The sequence below is a fragment of the Engraulis encrasicolus genome, chromosome 24 (assembly GCF_034702125.1).
Source record: "Engraulis encrasicolus isolate BLACKSEA-1 chromosome 24, IST_EnEncr_1.0, whole genome shotgun sequence".
Classification (NCBI taxonomy): Eukaryota; Metazoa; Chordata; class Actinopteri; order Clupeiformes; family Engraulidae; genus Engraulis; species Engraulis encrasicolus.
In genome coordinates, this window is record NC_085880.1 from 7,207,024 (window position 1) to 7,222,897 (window position 15,874).

The following is a 15,874-nucleotide window of genomic DNA, read 5'->3' on the forward strand; positions in this document are numbered from 1 at the left end:
GTGTAGTCAATTCACACAATCCAGAGTAGCTGTAATTTAATTTATGTATTTTCATATAATAAAATAAATTGTAATCATGATTTGATAAATGTTAATTGATTGTCAACCACTCAAATGTAATGCACCGTAGACCTCAGGCCTAGTAGTCATGGCTACCTATTACATTAAAGCTCAGTATTTTGTCAGATGTGACAATAACACTATATTACAAAGGAAATTCTAAAAAGAAACATACACACACAATATTAATATGAACAGTCTGGTAACAAGGTGTTGACATTCCGGCAGCAGTGTGGTATGGACAAAATACAAACAAAAAAAATGGCTGAAACGTAATTGATGGGACATTTCTCAAAGCAACTACAGTGTTTTACCCTTTCTATTAATTCCTGAGCGTATAGACCAACAGTATGTACAAAACCAAAAATTTACATAAAAAAGTAGTCTACCAGCGTAGACAATAAATTACAAAAAGCAACAATGTGTTTGTTAACCACAAAACTTGAGGGACGGCTGTGCTGTGGTACAAATGATGAAATTCAAGTCACAGTTCATATACTGTTTGAGCTTCATGGGGGCTTTGAGAACTATGAAGAGGTAGGTGGGACACACTACCTGTCTAATACATCACCCATGCATCCATCTGTCCATCCATTCATCCATCCATCCATCTATCAAAGTAAATGAAACTACAGGGAGTCCCGAAAAAAATGTATACGCACCAAATCATCGTACATTAGATGTATATTAAAATTCCTAAATTCTAAAGTGTAATAGAGTTTAAAGATATCATATCATTGTTTTGAAACCATCTGTTCTCAAAGTGACATTCATTCTGGTCCCAGCACTGCTGACAATGAATCATACACAGTATGTAGTTCTCTTGGAATTTGTATGCACTTTCACTTTCAGATCTCATGGCAGAGAGACTTTAGTCATCCGTTTGAGAATCAGTGGTGACAAAACACTAAAGTAATGTCTGTAAAGTCTAATACACTTTAAAAAAAATACATGATTTCAATAAATACCTAATTTTCATAGATTCAAAGAATGCACACAATTATTTGGGACACCCCTGTATATTGCTCTCCCATACTGATGTTGTTATATTGCATAGAGTCATCCTGAGATTTTTTTTTGGACTCACATTTCTTTCAACATAATAGTGGACTAGGCAAGGAACAAAAAGCAGAAAAATGCAACAAAAAAAGCGCCAAAGCTTATGGGCTCTTTAACCAGCTGCTCCAGTCCCCGCTGGTGTCCAGCGTGTGTCTCTGTTCGTGGCTAATGAACTCGTCCTGCTTGGTAAAGGCCCTACCGCAGAACCAGCACCGTAAAGACGGCTGCGGCGGCCGCCGGTCTGGGCTCACCACCTGGTAGGTTTTCTGACCCGACCGGCGGAGCTTCATCTTCAGCAGGAACCTCTCTTTCACCGTGCTCCGTCGACGCTCTACTCTACCAGGGGAGGGAGAAGGAGAGGGAGAGGATGTAGGGAGAGGAGGAACGCCACTGATGCCAGACGATAACGGTGTTCCTGGCAAACACCTGACGACTCCACCTCCACCTCCACCTCCACCATCTCCGTCTTGTTGTCGTTCCTCGTGGTCTTGAGCCGTGTGTCCGTCGTCAAGGGCCTTGAGCGTGCCGGCACACAGCCTCACCTTCTGCACCTCGGTGCCGTACTTGTGGACCACGCGCATGATGTCGGTCACCTCGGGCACCTCCGCGTCCGGGTGGTTGAGCACCACCACCGGCTGGCACGCGCTGTCTGGCCTGGTCACCAGCTGAAAATAGCTGAAGGGGAACAGGCGGAGCGTCTTGTCCACGTGACGAGCGCTCGAGTCCTGGTGCTCCCCAGATGAGGGCGCCGTAGAGGCTACGCCTCCCCCTGATGCAGTGTTCGATGTACCCCCTAACTCATTGTGAGGTGCTCCTTCTAATGCGCTGTCCGTGGCACCCTTTAATGCTGTGTGTGGTGTACCCCCTGATGCAGCGTCCGTTGCACCCCGTAATGCAGTAGGAGGTAAATCCTCTAATGCAGTGTGTGTTGCAGCCTTTAATGGACTGTCCAATGCTGTATGCTGTGCGTCCTTTAATGTGCTGTGAGGTGTACCACCTAATGCAGCATGCAGCACCTCCTCCTCCTCCTCCCCCTTCTCCTGCGAGTCCAGAGTCCTGCTGAGTTTTGGTACCGGCGGCCCATCTGTTGCTCCCTCCTCTGTGCGTTCCGGTGACGAGTACCGGGGCCTCTTGCTGGCCTCTGGCTTTTCAGTGTTTAGGGCCGACGTCTCCGGGTCACCAGGATGTTCCACAGCATCTGAAATAAATTCAGAAACAGGTCATATTATTCTGTGCAGTATGTGCAAAGATATTTAGAAGAGGGCGTGTGCATGACGTGTGTATAAGTGGACTTGTTTTGAGTCTGTGCATGTGTACATATTGAGCTACTCGTACTAGGATAGTGTTTCACAATGGGGGCTCAACAGGGGGTCTCCCCAGAGGGTGTTAGGGAGTTGGGGGGGAGGGGGGGGGGGGGGGGGGGGGGGGGGGGGGGGGGGGAGTCAATTGCGCAAATGGGGGGCATTAGTCCATATTATTTTTTTAATACTTAAGGGGGTTTTGGCTGGCATATGATGAGGACCACCATACTGAAGTTATCGAGATTGGGCATGTTTTTTTGCTGGGAGAGAGTCTGGGAAGGGGCAGGGTTGCTAGGGAAGCAAAATAAGCGGGCCTCAAAATAAGCCACACATGTCTATTTTAATTGCAATGACGCAGTAATGAGCCTGTGTCTTTCTTTTTATCTGACTGCTGTCTGTGGAGATGCTTCCCCTCAAAAATTTTAAATGGAGAAAAAAAACAGTTGTTAGTTGATCACAAAAAGATATTTGGATACCATGTGTTACAAATAATGCTTGCAACAAGAGCAAGAATAATTGTAACATGCACTTAGTAAAAGTGCTGAAAGTATTTAAGGCAACACATTTCTCGATCAAAACCTCTACCTACCTACTTCACAGGTTTAGCACACATTTTTTATATTTAACAAAACTGCTGATTTACAACCATGTAATTCTAATGGCATGACAAAAACGTCTGCACATCTTCGTAAGAAGTATTTAGAACATAAAGCCAGCCAACAGCTAAAACGTGTGTGAAAAACATACAGTTCAAATGTAGTGATTAAAGAATAAAAACCTTTTTTTTTGGCATTTTTGTCAATAAATCTATGCATATACTTATATTAAAAAATGTATGCCATTGCCTTGTTAATAGCGTGCAGCCAACAGTTACTAACCTCGAGTACAAGAAGGAGGCGTTACAGTACTCAGTTCAGTGTTGGGTTGTGCTGTGACACCGGGAGATGAAACAGGGGCTGGCGTCTCACTGTTCTCAGGACAGCTGGCCTGAAGAGGAGAGTGATCCAGGTTTTGCAGTGGCTGTGGTGGTGGCGGTTTCACCGCCTCTGCTTCTCCACAGATCTCCACTGTGACCGATTGGACATCTGCATCACTGCTGGTTTCAGGGTTATGACATTCCCTGTTGTCCTTAATGCTTGTGCTGCTGCTCTCTGGGATATGACATTCCCCCTTGTCATTAATGCTTGTTCTGTCATCTGGACTGGAGTGGTCCTTTCCCCCCTCCTCCTCCTCCTCCTCCTCCTCCTGTGTCCTGGGGGGAGACGCAGGACGTGACTTGGACTTTGAAGGAGACGAATGCGAAACTGGAAGCCCTCCATGGCAGTTGTTCGGGTCCAACTCCACTTCTGCAGCGCCAGCAACAGCAGGGGACAGGCACGCATCATTCTCCACAGCATCTGCGCTTGCTTGTGCTTCGGCCACTGCGGCCTGGTCGGAATCAGAGAGCAAACCACAGGTGCTCTCCTCCGTGGCAGGGACGGGGATAGCAGGAGGGGACTGAAGTGGAGACTCGTTTGGCTGCTCTGTCTCCTGCACTGTGCTGTGCACAACGTTATCGCCCAACGTCTCGAGATCATTCACTCCAACAGACTCTCTTTCTGGGCTGAGGCTCAATCTAAGGCTAAAGCATCCCGGATGTTGTTCATCACCGACTCCCTGGTCGTCACTTTGAACATGTGTTTTTTCTGGAGGACTGGCGTTTGCATCAGCAACTGTTCCCAGTGGAGAAGAGCACGAGCTGGCTGTTCCGTTTGCTGAAATCCCGTTACATTCTTGGAGCCCGCTCAAAGAGCTGCTTGGATCCATTTGGTCACCGTCTTCTTCAGGCATGGTTGTTGTTTTAGTGTCACTCGTAATGCTTTTGCCGGGGCTTTTGCTTGGCAATGACTCGGCAGTGTCTGCGGTTTCTTTCTTTGTGGCGGGTACGACTTTGAGCACCAAGTGTTTTTTGCCCTCCACCATTTTGAAACCCTGGACCTGGGTGGTGCAGTTGGGAGGGATGGAAATGTTATTTTTCTCCATGAGACGGGCGAGCTCAGTATTGCTGGGGTTGATGGCTTCGGAGGGCGACGACGTGCCGTTTCTGGGTGGTGGAGGCCGAGCAAAAGGTGTAGAAGGGTGACTGCCATTTTCAAGTTCTTCTTTTACAGCAAACTTCATGCCACTTCTCTCCTCTTTAATGGTTGTCCTCTCCAGATACTTATTGGTGGCTTCTATAGTCTTTTCGGGATTGAGCAGGAAGCCATTCTCATCCAGTATCTCGTTCTCCACTGACAGAAACCCCCTGGCCATCCAGGAGTTTGGCTTCAGCGGGTGTTTAGTCAGAAACAGCTTCAGCTCGGGCGACGCCTCCTCCTCCACCTTGGGCTGAGCTTCTTTATTCCTCCTCCACATGTATTTTCTCCCTTTCCTTATCCTGGCCATAGTTGCCTTGTGCTTTGCGGTATAACTCCTCTGCTTGGAGGGCGTCTGAGAGTCGAGCTCGTACTTCAGGGGAAGCCCTGGCGGCGCGAGCGAGAGATAGCTATGTAAATCACTGCTCTGCTGCCTCGCGTGTCCATCTTTGGTGACCTCATTATCATGAGGTAGGCCATTTGTGCCGTTATGTGTATGCTGCAAAAACGCCACAATGTCTTTAGAGTGAAACTTACACCTGGCACAGGTAAACACCCCGTTGGTGGGGACTGGCAGGTCAACACCACAGAGGTTTCCGGTAAGCTGTGGCTGTGGGGGGGTCGGCAGAGGTGAGGACGGACCACTGGGTTGGCCGTCACAGACATCAGCAGGAGGGGCAGTAGTTGTTGCTGTTGGTGGTGGTGGTGGCGGCGGCGGCGGCGGCAGGCTTGCTTTGTGAACCTTTGTGGAAGTCTTTGGCTTGCTGGAGGCTGGGCTCCTCTTGCACTGAGCGGTGGGTGTGCGCTTGGCTGTGTCTGTTGCCCGCTGATTCCGTTGTTTCTTGGGGGATGGACGGGCAGATATCTTGCGATCAGATAGCTCTTCCTGGCGCGAGCTGTTGTTGTCAGTCATATCAGCTTGCCCCGACACTGACAAGCCAGCAGTGCTTTTCCTCAAACGGAGCCTTTTACACCAGTCTCCTTTGACATCAGTGCTGCTGTCCAGGCTCTCCATTTTGGCGTTTTCCTCCATTCACCACTTACAAACCCTGCAGGGAAAATCACAATGTTTTATATTATATGTGATGATGAAATATGTCTTTATAGCCTAGAGCAGTGTTTCCCAACCTTTTTTGCCCTGCGTACCCCCTAAGCAATTTTGTCATATGATAAGTACCCCTCTCACTCATGCTCTATATGGGTCATTTCACGTGAAATCAGACGCTTTGGGACCCGACCGACCCGGATTTCAATCATACTTGGTGTGCCTTTTTAGTAGCAAGGTAGCACCCCAGAACTGCATTGGTTTGAATCTGACACTAATATTAAGGGAGAAACAGACTAGGAAAGGTTCACATGTGAGGGTAGGACACTATACATTCAGCCTTGAATATATCAGTCAGTGTTAGTCACAAAAAGATGCCTGTGGTGTTATTTGAAAGCTCTTTTCTGGCTCTACATATTACACAATCAGCTTGGAATACAACAACTCTCAGAATATGAATTATGATAAATTGAAAAATTAAAAATTGAATATCTAAAAAACTATATTTTAAAATGGCCAGTTCCTTGTCCAAACGTAGCCGGCAATGTCATTAGCAACACCTCAAATGCTGGTGTTCGGTTCTTTATTCATTTCAGAGAGAATTTGACTCACAAATATGGCATCATACAGACCACTTACTAATAATATGGTAATACCATAGTAGCATCACATGACAAAACAAAAACAAAACAAAAATGGTCAGTTTCCATGGTCCCAGGCTTCAGAAACTAAGGCAGATGTCCATTTATACACACCAAATGATGATATGTGAATGTTTGAACATTCCTTCTCTGTGTACCTGTGACATCTTCCCTTTACCGTACTTTAAAGAGATAATCAATGGCTACACTCTCATTTTGTACTCTACCAGTGCATTTGAAGCAGCAGCTGTGTCTTTTGTAGATAATGTATAAGTACGTCCCGTTGCAGTTACAGGTTCCACTACCAGAAGCACATCCTGATGATCCATGACAAGTCTATCTGGTCTGAAGGGAAAAGTGAAGGATGGAGATGGTCCATGAGGATGCAGGAAGTTCAGTTTCACCTCTCCAGTGCTCGGCATACATTCCTCAACACATGCTAGCCACCAGTTGCCATCATATACAGCTACAACATACCCTTTGATGCTTGAAAATAACACATTCCTTTACTGAGCTCACTCTTTCAACTCTGCCTTCTCTGAATGCTGAAAATGGCCTAACTTCCACTGTGTCCATTGATAATGGGCAGAAGCAGTGTAGTTTTTGAGTACCTGGAATAGTTCTTGCAGATTCCAACCTTTTCAACAGGTTCTAAGCTTCATGATAGTACATCTCTGTTGTGGCAAACTGGCAATGGATGTTCTTGAGAGAGATGCACCATCATGAAGCTGAGAACCTGTTGAAGAGGTTTGAATCTGCAAGAACTATTCCAGGTACTCAAAAACTACACAGCTTCTGCCCATTGTCAATGGACATTAGGCCATTTTCCGCATTCAGAGAAGGAGTTGAAAGAGTGAGCTCAGTATGATTGAAATCCGGATCGGTCGGGTCCCAAAGCGTCTGATTTCACGTGAAATGACCCATATACCAATGTGACTATACTCCATATACTTGCTAATATCCCCCCCCCCCCCCCCCCCCCCCCCCCCCCCCCCCCCCCCCCCCCCCCCCCCCCCCCCCCCCCCCGCGTACCCCCTGAGGTGTGCCCGCGTACCCCTAGTGGTACACGTACCCCTGGTTGGGAAACACTGGCCTAGAGACATTCATGGTGATATTAAATGGCTTTGACCTATGACAGCTATATCATATGAATTACTCATAAAAACAAAGGAATAATTGTTACTGTGTAATAACTGATTATTTCAGTTCCAGTAGGGGTTAGTGGAAATCTTCATACAGACAACCCATGTTTGCAGTCAGAAAAGACAAACTTGTCAATACCAATCTTGCATTAGTTAGGCCTATTTGAATCCCACATTGTTTTCGTAAAAAGCAGTAGCCTATGTCATTTGAACACTTTCCTACAGATCACACATGACTGAAGACCAAGACAACCTCAACGTGGGTCGCAAGTTCAGAGCAAACGAAACGAGCATATTTGACATAAAAATCAGCTGGGGTACACACACAAAAATGTGTAATTCGTAGTACAATGAGGTCGTTTGGAAGAAGTTGCCCGTGGCTAGTTTACAGTGGCTACTATAATACGCCTGTTGCATTGTAATTCTGGTACAGCAGAACAAACAACCCGTCTTCTAAAGTTTTATAAGTCCGGCACATTTCGTTGTAGTTTCCTATTTTGGAATTCTACATGTTGCACGTTGAAGCGTGAAACAAGAGGCAGCGATATTATGCACGTAAACTCTGTACGCGCTTCAAACAATCCACTTTAAAGCTAAGTAAAACGCCTTACGTTAGCTACAAATAGACTTTCCCCCGTCCCTACTAAATCTAAGGCTTCAAAACCACCGTCTCTGTACAACAAAGCAAAATGGGCACACCGAAAAATCATCGTTAACATTCCAACAGCACGATCAACAATTTTCATGCAACCCAACAACTTCACGTTACCTCTCTTTTTCCTAAACTTGCAGTTCAGTAAACAGCGGCCATGACACCTCAATCCGGGGATGATTTAAATCGGGAAGCAACTGTAGCTGATCTCAGTTTTTAGGGCAAAGCGGATGAGAACGAGTGAATTGTTACAATATCGAACACTCACTGCAACTACACTGAAGGTTACATGTTACAATTTGGTGTTTTTTGAGGAATAGCCCCGTCGTGAATGTGCATTAATGGCTACTACGGCAACAACTCGGAAGGGGATTTGTTATTCAGATGACACGTGCTTCCTCTTTCAAACTATCTGCCGTTTATTACAGTTGTATTATACTAGGTCAGCGTTAGTTGCAGGATTCACTGCAGGCCATCACGACATGAATATGCCAATAGCCTACCTAGGGAAGTGCAAGCTATGAAATGAATGATTGATCTATAATTTTGTTAGTGTAATGTGTTTTATACTCAGCTGATTAGCAAACAATTGTTTCTCCACGTCACAGCTGTGCCTATAGGGCGGGATTAGTACCATATCAAATATCATATGCCACAGGCCTACCTACATTTTCATTGTTGCATAGGATAGGCCTATGGGCCTACCTGTTCTGTAGCCTGTGGGAGGTTTTTTCTTCTTCATGGAAACTACATCTGCTTGCATTGTATTGAGCACATTCTTAACACACCCATGTTGGATGATGGTGACAGATGTGTAGTCTGCTGTTCCAGACAGTGGACATTTTTTAAAATGTATCTCGACAATTAGCCTATAGCCTACTATGACATTTTCATGATCTTTCCTATGTCAGGTTGTAGGCCTACCAAGCCATAAACAGCTTCCACAAACACCTCATTTGGCTGCTTTCCTATGTTCCTATTTTCCTTATAATCATTTCTCCATTAACTGAAAGATGATGATCACATGTCTTGGGCGGTTTTTTTGTGTGTGTGTTCTTCTGCCCCATGGGCTGTTGCATAGGCCTACAAACTGATGCTGGTGTTATGTTCCATTAGAAATTGAGTTTTGACCACTTCCTCTGTCATCAAGGTGTTGCGAAAACGGTTTCACACCAGGTTGCATAAGGATTTAAAAATGACTCCTGACACACTGGGCAAGCAGATAGGCCAGAGCACCAAAATAGTCGAGTTGAGCTATATGTAGGTGTGTCACCTAATGGGGGAATATCAAATGTTCACTACTTCATCTTGTGGTGCACTGTATGGGGTAGGCCTATAATCATTATTAGGCCTAGAAGAAGAAGTAGAGTAGAGTTTGTTTATTCCCGAGAGAAATTAGAGGAAGAAGATGAAGATGAGTAGAAGCGCTAGATCAGGGGTGGGAAACCCTTTTCAAATTTTATAAAGTCATCCAAGGCCCGTACTATGAACACAAATCAGAATTCCCCTTACACTTATTCCCCCTGCGCCTATATTGAAGCTACCTTTACAACAGAACCAATATTCACTAGGTCCCCTGAAAATACAACTTAATTGTATTGCAAACGTAATTTCTAAGATTACTTTACAAAACATGTGATATTTCATGTGAAACTGCATAACATAAAAATACTATCGGGGGCCGGATAAGACGCCCTCAAGGGCCGTAAACGGCAGTTTCCCCACCCCTGCGCCAGATCATCAATTGGGGCTTGCAACCTCCCAGTCGCAATAACCTGTTAAAATGGGAGCACAGATGCAGAACATTGAGCTAAAGGTCTAGGTCAGGGGTGAAGAACTAGCCTTGCGACGACATCCTCTGTACCCCACCCAAAGATTTTGCCTCCGCACATCGTCTGGCAAAAGCCTCGAGCTCGGTTCTCTCAGTGTTTCGCCAATCAGCAAACAGTTGAGAGTGGTGACGTAGAACTCACCCGCGAGCTCCGTTACTGATTGGTTAAGGTAACTATATTCACACTTTTGTTTTGTTATTTGTATGCTTTTGTGACGCTATAACGTAACAGGCATGCTAATAAAGCACAATATGGGTTTTAATTTGAGTTTGGAACTTCAATTAATTTAAATGATAGAGTAAGATCAGACCATCTCCCATCGTCCACGGAGACAGATTCCTCATGGCTTTTGCCAGACTGATTGACGGAGTCAACAGTCGGCTATTCGCCCAGGCTAGTGAGGAACCGTTTTCATTCGAGGGGCCTCTTCAAGTTCATCCGAGGGTCGTAAAAGTCCTCTGAGGGCCGTTCTATGGATTAGGATTTCCCCCTGCACTTTAGGCGTATATTGAAGGCAGCCACCTTTAAAACAGACCGCACCTTCTTTAGGTCCCCTGATTATAAATTAATTGTATTGCAAATGTATTTTCTAAGATTCCATTTCAAAATATGTCATATTTCATGTGAAGCTGTATACCGTTAAAATTACATCAGGGGCCGGATAAAACGGCCTCAAGGGCTGCAAACGGCCCTGAGAAATAGGTTCCCCACCCCTGGTCTAGGTCGGGCTAGGCCGATAATTCAGTCTTCAGTACCAACCATGTGCAAAACGGTCCAGGGGTCCGTATCTCGAAAGCGTCTTTGCCAACGACGGTAGCAACGTCCTTTGTAAGAGCGACTCAACTCTCTCTAGACAGCGACGCTCACCACTAAATCCAAGGGAATGGTAAAACGGTCTTAAGACGGTCTTAAGGCAGTTAGTAACGACAAGAATCGAGAAACGGACCCCAGGTCTGATAGTTGGCATCTGTTTCACTTAGGCCCTTACACACAGGGCTGGACTGGGGTAGAAATAGGGCCTGGGAACTTTTGGATTAAAGGGGCCCCTCCTAATTAGCGGCGCAGAACTGACTCTCTGGTGGGCCCTGCACCCTTATGGGCCCCTTTTTTCTTTTTACATTTTTGAAAATTGGGGCCCACAAGGGTGCAGGGCCCACCGGGAAATGCCCGCTATGCCAGATGGCCAGTCCAGCCCTGCTTACACGGCCTTCATTTATTTTTGGAAACCCCCCTTTAGTTTTCGGATTTATCGCTATGTCAGTCCTGAAGCTGTGCGGAACTGAGCGATTCTCCAATTACGGTACATTTTGACCTGGATTATTTCAAGAAATGTGAAAACTGTCAGAATGTGAATAAGTATACCAATAGCCCAATGACTGAAGATGTTGGCAGTGATTATGTTAGATAATTAATACATCATTTTTTGTATTTTTTCGGGACCAGCCATCATGGAAATAGTAATGGAAATGACGGTTGTGGAAAGGACATTTCCTTACTTTACCTCCAAAATCTCATGCTAGCTGAGCAGTCTAGCCTTATCTTTTTACCATAGTGTTAGATTATCACAATTTACAACTAACAAACTTTATGAATCCTGTTTTTTTAAAATTCCCCCCATGAAATATAAACGGTTTGGAAATGGCATACATAAAGTGTCTGCTGCCATATTTACCTTGATTTTTGTTGTTTTTCTTACCCCCTGTGGGGAATGAAAGTAAACCCAGGGGACAGTTGTTCAACATGTGGAAAATTTGATATTTTAACAATATTTATTTTTAATACAATACATGTGTATTTACATGGATGCAAATTAATGTTTTATGTTTGGATTTGACATTAATTTATAATTCTAATAATTCTATCATTAAGATAAACAAGGTCAAAGGCCAAAAGTCAGGCTTAGGGACAGAGGCAAAATGGCTATAATCACATATAAAATGTGCTTTCATTTTTGTGGAAAGCATCGTAGTTGAACCTTGATTAATTATTTTCCAAGTTCTCTTTAATAAGTACTAAATGTGGGTGAAATAATATGCATACTATATATAGTTAATATTCGCCAGGGACATAAAATGTACCTTAATTGGAGAATCACTCAACTACAGGTCGGGCAAGAGCCAGTTAACTACTCTCCCGCATCTGAGAGATAAGCAAGTCATCAGGAAAGCAATATGTTGTGGTAGCAGTGGTTGAATATCATTTTCATGTGACGTCATCCATCTCAATGCAATCTCAATGCATTTTTGAAGCAACTTGCAACAAGTTGCACTTGTATGGGCAGTCATGGGTTAGCGGTGAGTGAGGTACCCTGAGCATGGTACTCTCCCGCCACACTGTTCCCTTTCGGGCGCCATTGGGGGTTGCCCCCTTGCAAGGGTGAGGCATAAATGCAATTTAATTGTGTGCAGTTTTCACTTATGTACTGTGGAGTTCTGTGTCACAATGACAATGGGAGTAAGGAGTTTCCCAGTTGTGCCATTAAACAACTGGGAGCATTAAAGGGACACGGTGCAGGAAATGGTCAAAAAAGGTACTGCAACTATGCTGCTCACTGAAACTGGGTTGGCTATCGCCAAATTTGATATTTACATGAAAGTTTACTAAGTAATAAACAAATACTTTCTAGTATGGTCCACGTAGAATAATTTTTGCAGCTAAAAATGGCTATTTTTGGAAATTCAAAATGGCGGACCATGGAGAAGATCCCCCTTTTCATGTATGAAAAGAGCAATTTTTCCAGTCATAATGAATACTTAGAATTTGATGCTGGTGGTAAGTATTCATGAAAAAGGTAACATTAATGAATGGGCAGCATGAATTCTGGAAATAAACAACTAAAAATCGCACACAGTGTTGCAGACATTTATCATTTACTTGCGCTCCAAACTGTTGCCACAACATTTGGAGCATGGAATTGTTCAAAATGTTTGATATCCTGATAAATTTTGAGCGCATTGCCATGCGTATGTTACTGCGTGTGGTAGCCGTGGCTCACGTTGAACGCTAGGTAACTGGTAATTTTGTGATCATTATGAACGATTGCCTATGCAACTGACATCATATTCATGACAAAACAATGACGGAAACTTTGAGGAGAGTCTAATTTGCTCTATACCCCCTGGAAAACACATGCAGTATGATGCATTTCACTGTATGCTTGCTGCAGGATACACATGTCAATGCATATTTCATGCCCAGTGAAATTTGGCACATATTTTATGTCTATTTTGTGCATTGGTAGCTCTTGGACTCTTGTACTCTTTACAGATGCTTTTGGAAAGTGTAACCATATCAGATGGCAAAAGTCAGGTAATGGAAAGTGTGCAATAATGACACAAACGTAAGGGACGAAACTTTGCATAGGTCCGTGATTCTGACAGCGTGTGTGTGTGTGCATGTGTGTGTGAGAGAGATGGCAGAAACTAATGGCAGACATTTCTCTGGACAGTCTCATTGGCCTCCTAAACAGATGCTTCAGTTGCCACCTTCAGGAGATGATACATCCAGTATCATGCACAGCAGGGAAGCCGACAAGGGGGGGACAAAGGGGTCACTTGTCCTAGGCCCAGGGAAAGAGGGGGTGCCGAATTAAATCCTCATTACATTGTATGTGTTGGGTTTGGGGCCCTTTCACATGTCTTTGACCCGGGCCCAGCCAAAGCTGTCAGCGGCCCTGATGCACAGTGCTGTGATTGTTCTGCAGCAAGTATGAGCACACGCTTCATGCACGGTTGTATTCAGGGCTGCTGACAGCTTTGGCCAGGGCCGGGAAAAAATCAACTAAAACCAATACATGAAATGTAATGAGGACCCAATTCCGGACCTCTTTTCTCCACGTGCCTGGGACAACTGACCCCTTTGTCCCCCCATGTTGACTTCCGTGGTTGTAATGTATGTGTGTACTATAAGGGTGCACAGCAAGCATATTCCATCCTTTAGGGACACAAGTATTGGGTTTAAGGCCCAGGATATGCAAATACTTGCTGAAGAGCTGTCACAGCACTATGCATGATACTGGAGGTTGGCTATAATCTAGAGCCTGATAGTCAACAAGGCTGTGTTTTCCTCCATTGTTTGGCTTTACTGTGACCTCAACATGGAAGATCACCACTTGCAGTTATGTCAATATAGCACTGTGTACATGAATCTGCATACCTTGTGTTCAGGTGTGCTACTGCGTGCAAAGTTGACATAAAATACGTACAGTTTGAAAACATGTCCGTGTACGACATGTGCAAAGTGTATACCACAGCAAGCATATCCTGGGCTTATAAGTGTTCAAATGCGATTGCGCAAGTTCCAATCAGGTCTTTCGTTTCTGTATCTGCAAATTTGATGGTGTGTGTGTGTGTGTGTGTGTGTGTGTGTGTGTTTATGTTTGTTTGTACTGTAGTTTACGGCAGAGGCATTTGAGAAGCAAGTTATGCAGGTCTTTCAGTAATTGTTTGGTGATTTGAGGCTAACCCAAGTCAACATTGCTGATCAGATTTCTGGCCATTTGGCTCGCACGACATGGCAGATGACACTGCATATTTTAGCAAATGTCATCATAATGATGCATCCCAGCACATACACAATAAAGAACACTGCAGACAACAAGGCCACAAACGTGCATGTAAAGTATTTTAAGTGAGAATCCAGGAAGTATTGTAGGGAAGAAGGCACAATATAAGGGAGTACAGTGAGCAGGGCCACTGACAGCTTTGTCTGGGCCCGGGACAAAGACATATGAAAAGGCCCCAAACCCAATACATAGCCTACAATGTAATGAGAATCCAATTCTGGGCCCCCTCTCTCCATTGGCCTGGGACAAGTGACCTCTTTGTCCCCCCGTGTCGGTTTCCCTGACAGTGAGCAATACTTAAATAGTGAAAGTAGAGGGGAATATTTGCAGGCAGATAAGGCAGCCTTCATGTTATAGAGAGCAGCCAGCAACTAATCCTGGTTGACCTTTGTGATAGTAAACTTTATGGAGCAAGAAAAGTTAAGTCAGCTGTTTCCGGGTTTGGTACCAGTTTTTCCAACAAATCTAGTCCACTCTTGTTTGATGTCACGTTAAGCCAGACAGACAGCTGGGGAGCCCTATTATCCCCCTTTTACAATATGCATACATTTAAGTAGTTATTTGCCTCTTTACCATATTGTTTCACCTTGCTCAACAATGTAGCATGCACGTAGGTGGATAAATTGACGATGAGAACAAAATTCGTTCATGACGACCCACTCACCTCTCAGTCAGGGTCACCAAATCAGATGGTTCTTTCTTGGTTGATTGACAGTTACTTCTGGATACACCCCAGCCCTTAAGCTACCTCTTGGCCACTGAATTGAGGGTGAATTCCAATATGCAGACCCGTCCTCCCTTGCTCACTTGCCTATTTGTAGCCTCGTGATGACGTCACTCGACAGAAAGTTAATTCAATATCTTGCAAAAGTATAATTCTAATGTCATTTCCTCTTTTGCAATTGGAATGGTGAATGAAGAACAGTCCCCCAAAAATTGTTGTGGCTAGGCTGACAGCGGGGAAACTTTATTGTTTTCTCCACGGAGGCGGGGCGTCAGCAAAACGCGAGGCCACAAGCACAAGTGGAGGACGGGAGTCTGCATATTGGAATGCACCCCATGGTTTTAGATGTACACTTGTGGCAGGTGATCTCACTAATGAGCTCATTGACCAGAGTAAAACACTCGTTGGAACTCCAATCAGCTGCTTCAGTAAAGACATGGGGTCAAGATATTGCAGAACTTCTACTTTCTGCAGCCAAATGTTGTATATTTATATGTGCACGTCATACGACTCTGAGAGATCGAAAGTGAAAGTTGCATGACATATAATACTGCTTATTGTAATGTAACACACGGCAGGATATTTCTACATATCTTTATGCACACATGGGAATCATCATGAATCATGTGACATGCCATTAGTAGTAAATGTTCAAAATGTCCAAATAAAACATTTAAAAATGTCCTCCCTTTGTATTCTTCTTCTATTATTCTATATCACTCACATTATGGACATTGTTA

General features: G+C 44.5%; 1 protein-coding gene across 2 annotated transcripts; it reads right to left on the reverse strand.

Moving 5' to 3' along the window:
- Positions 1-21: 21 nt before the first annotated feature.
- On the reverse strand, positions 22-15,146 carry LOC134441422 (zinc finger protein 518B). Of its 2 annotated transcripts, none has more exons than XM_063191717.1 (3): positions 15,075-15,146; positions 3,299-5,583; positions 22-2,317 (listed from the first exon to the last, which is right to left on the reverse strand). In XM_063191717.1, exons 2-3 carry the CDS (start codon positions 5,565-5,567, stop codon positions 1,221-1,223), a joined length of 3,366 nt encoding a protein of 1,121 aa, XP_063047787.1. In that variant the 5' UTR covers positions 5,568-5,583; positions 15,075-15,146; the 3' UTR covers positions 22-1,220. The 2 variants fall into 2 exon arrangements, with proteins under 2 accessions (XP_063047787.1, XP_063047786.1); XM_063191716.1 differs by lacking the exon at positions 15,075-15,146 and adding an exon at positions 8,132-8,379.
- Between the last annotated feature and the right edge of the window lie 728 nt (positions 15,147-15,874).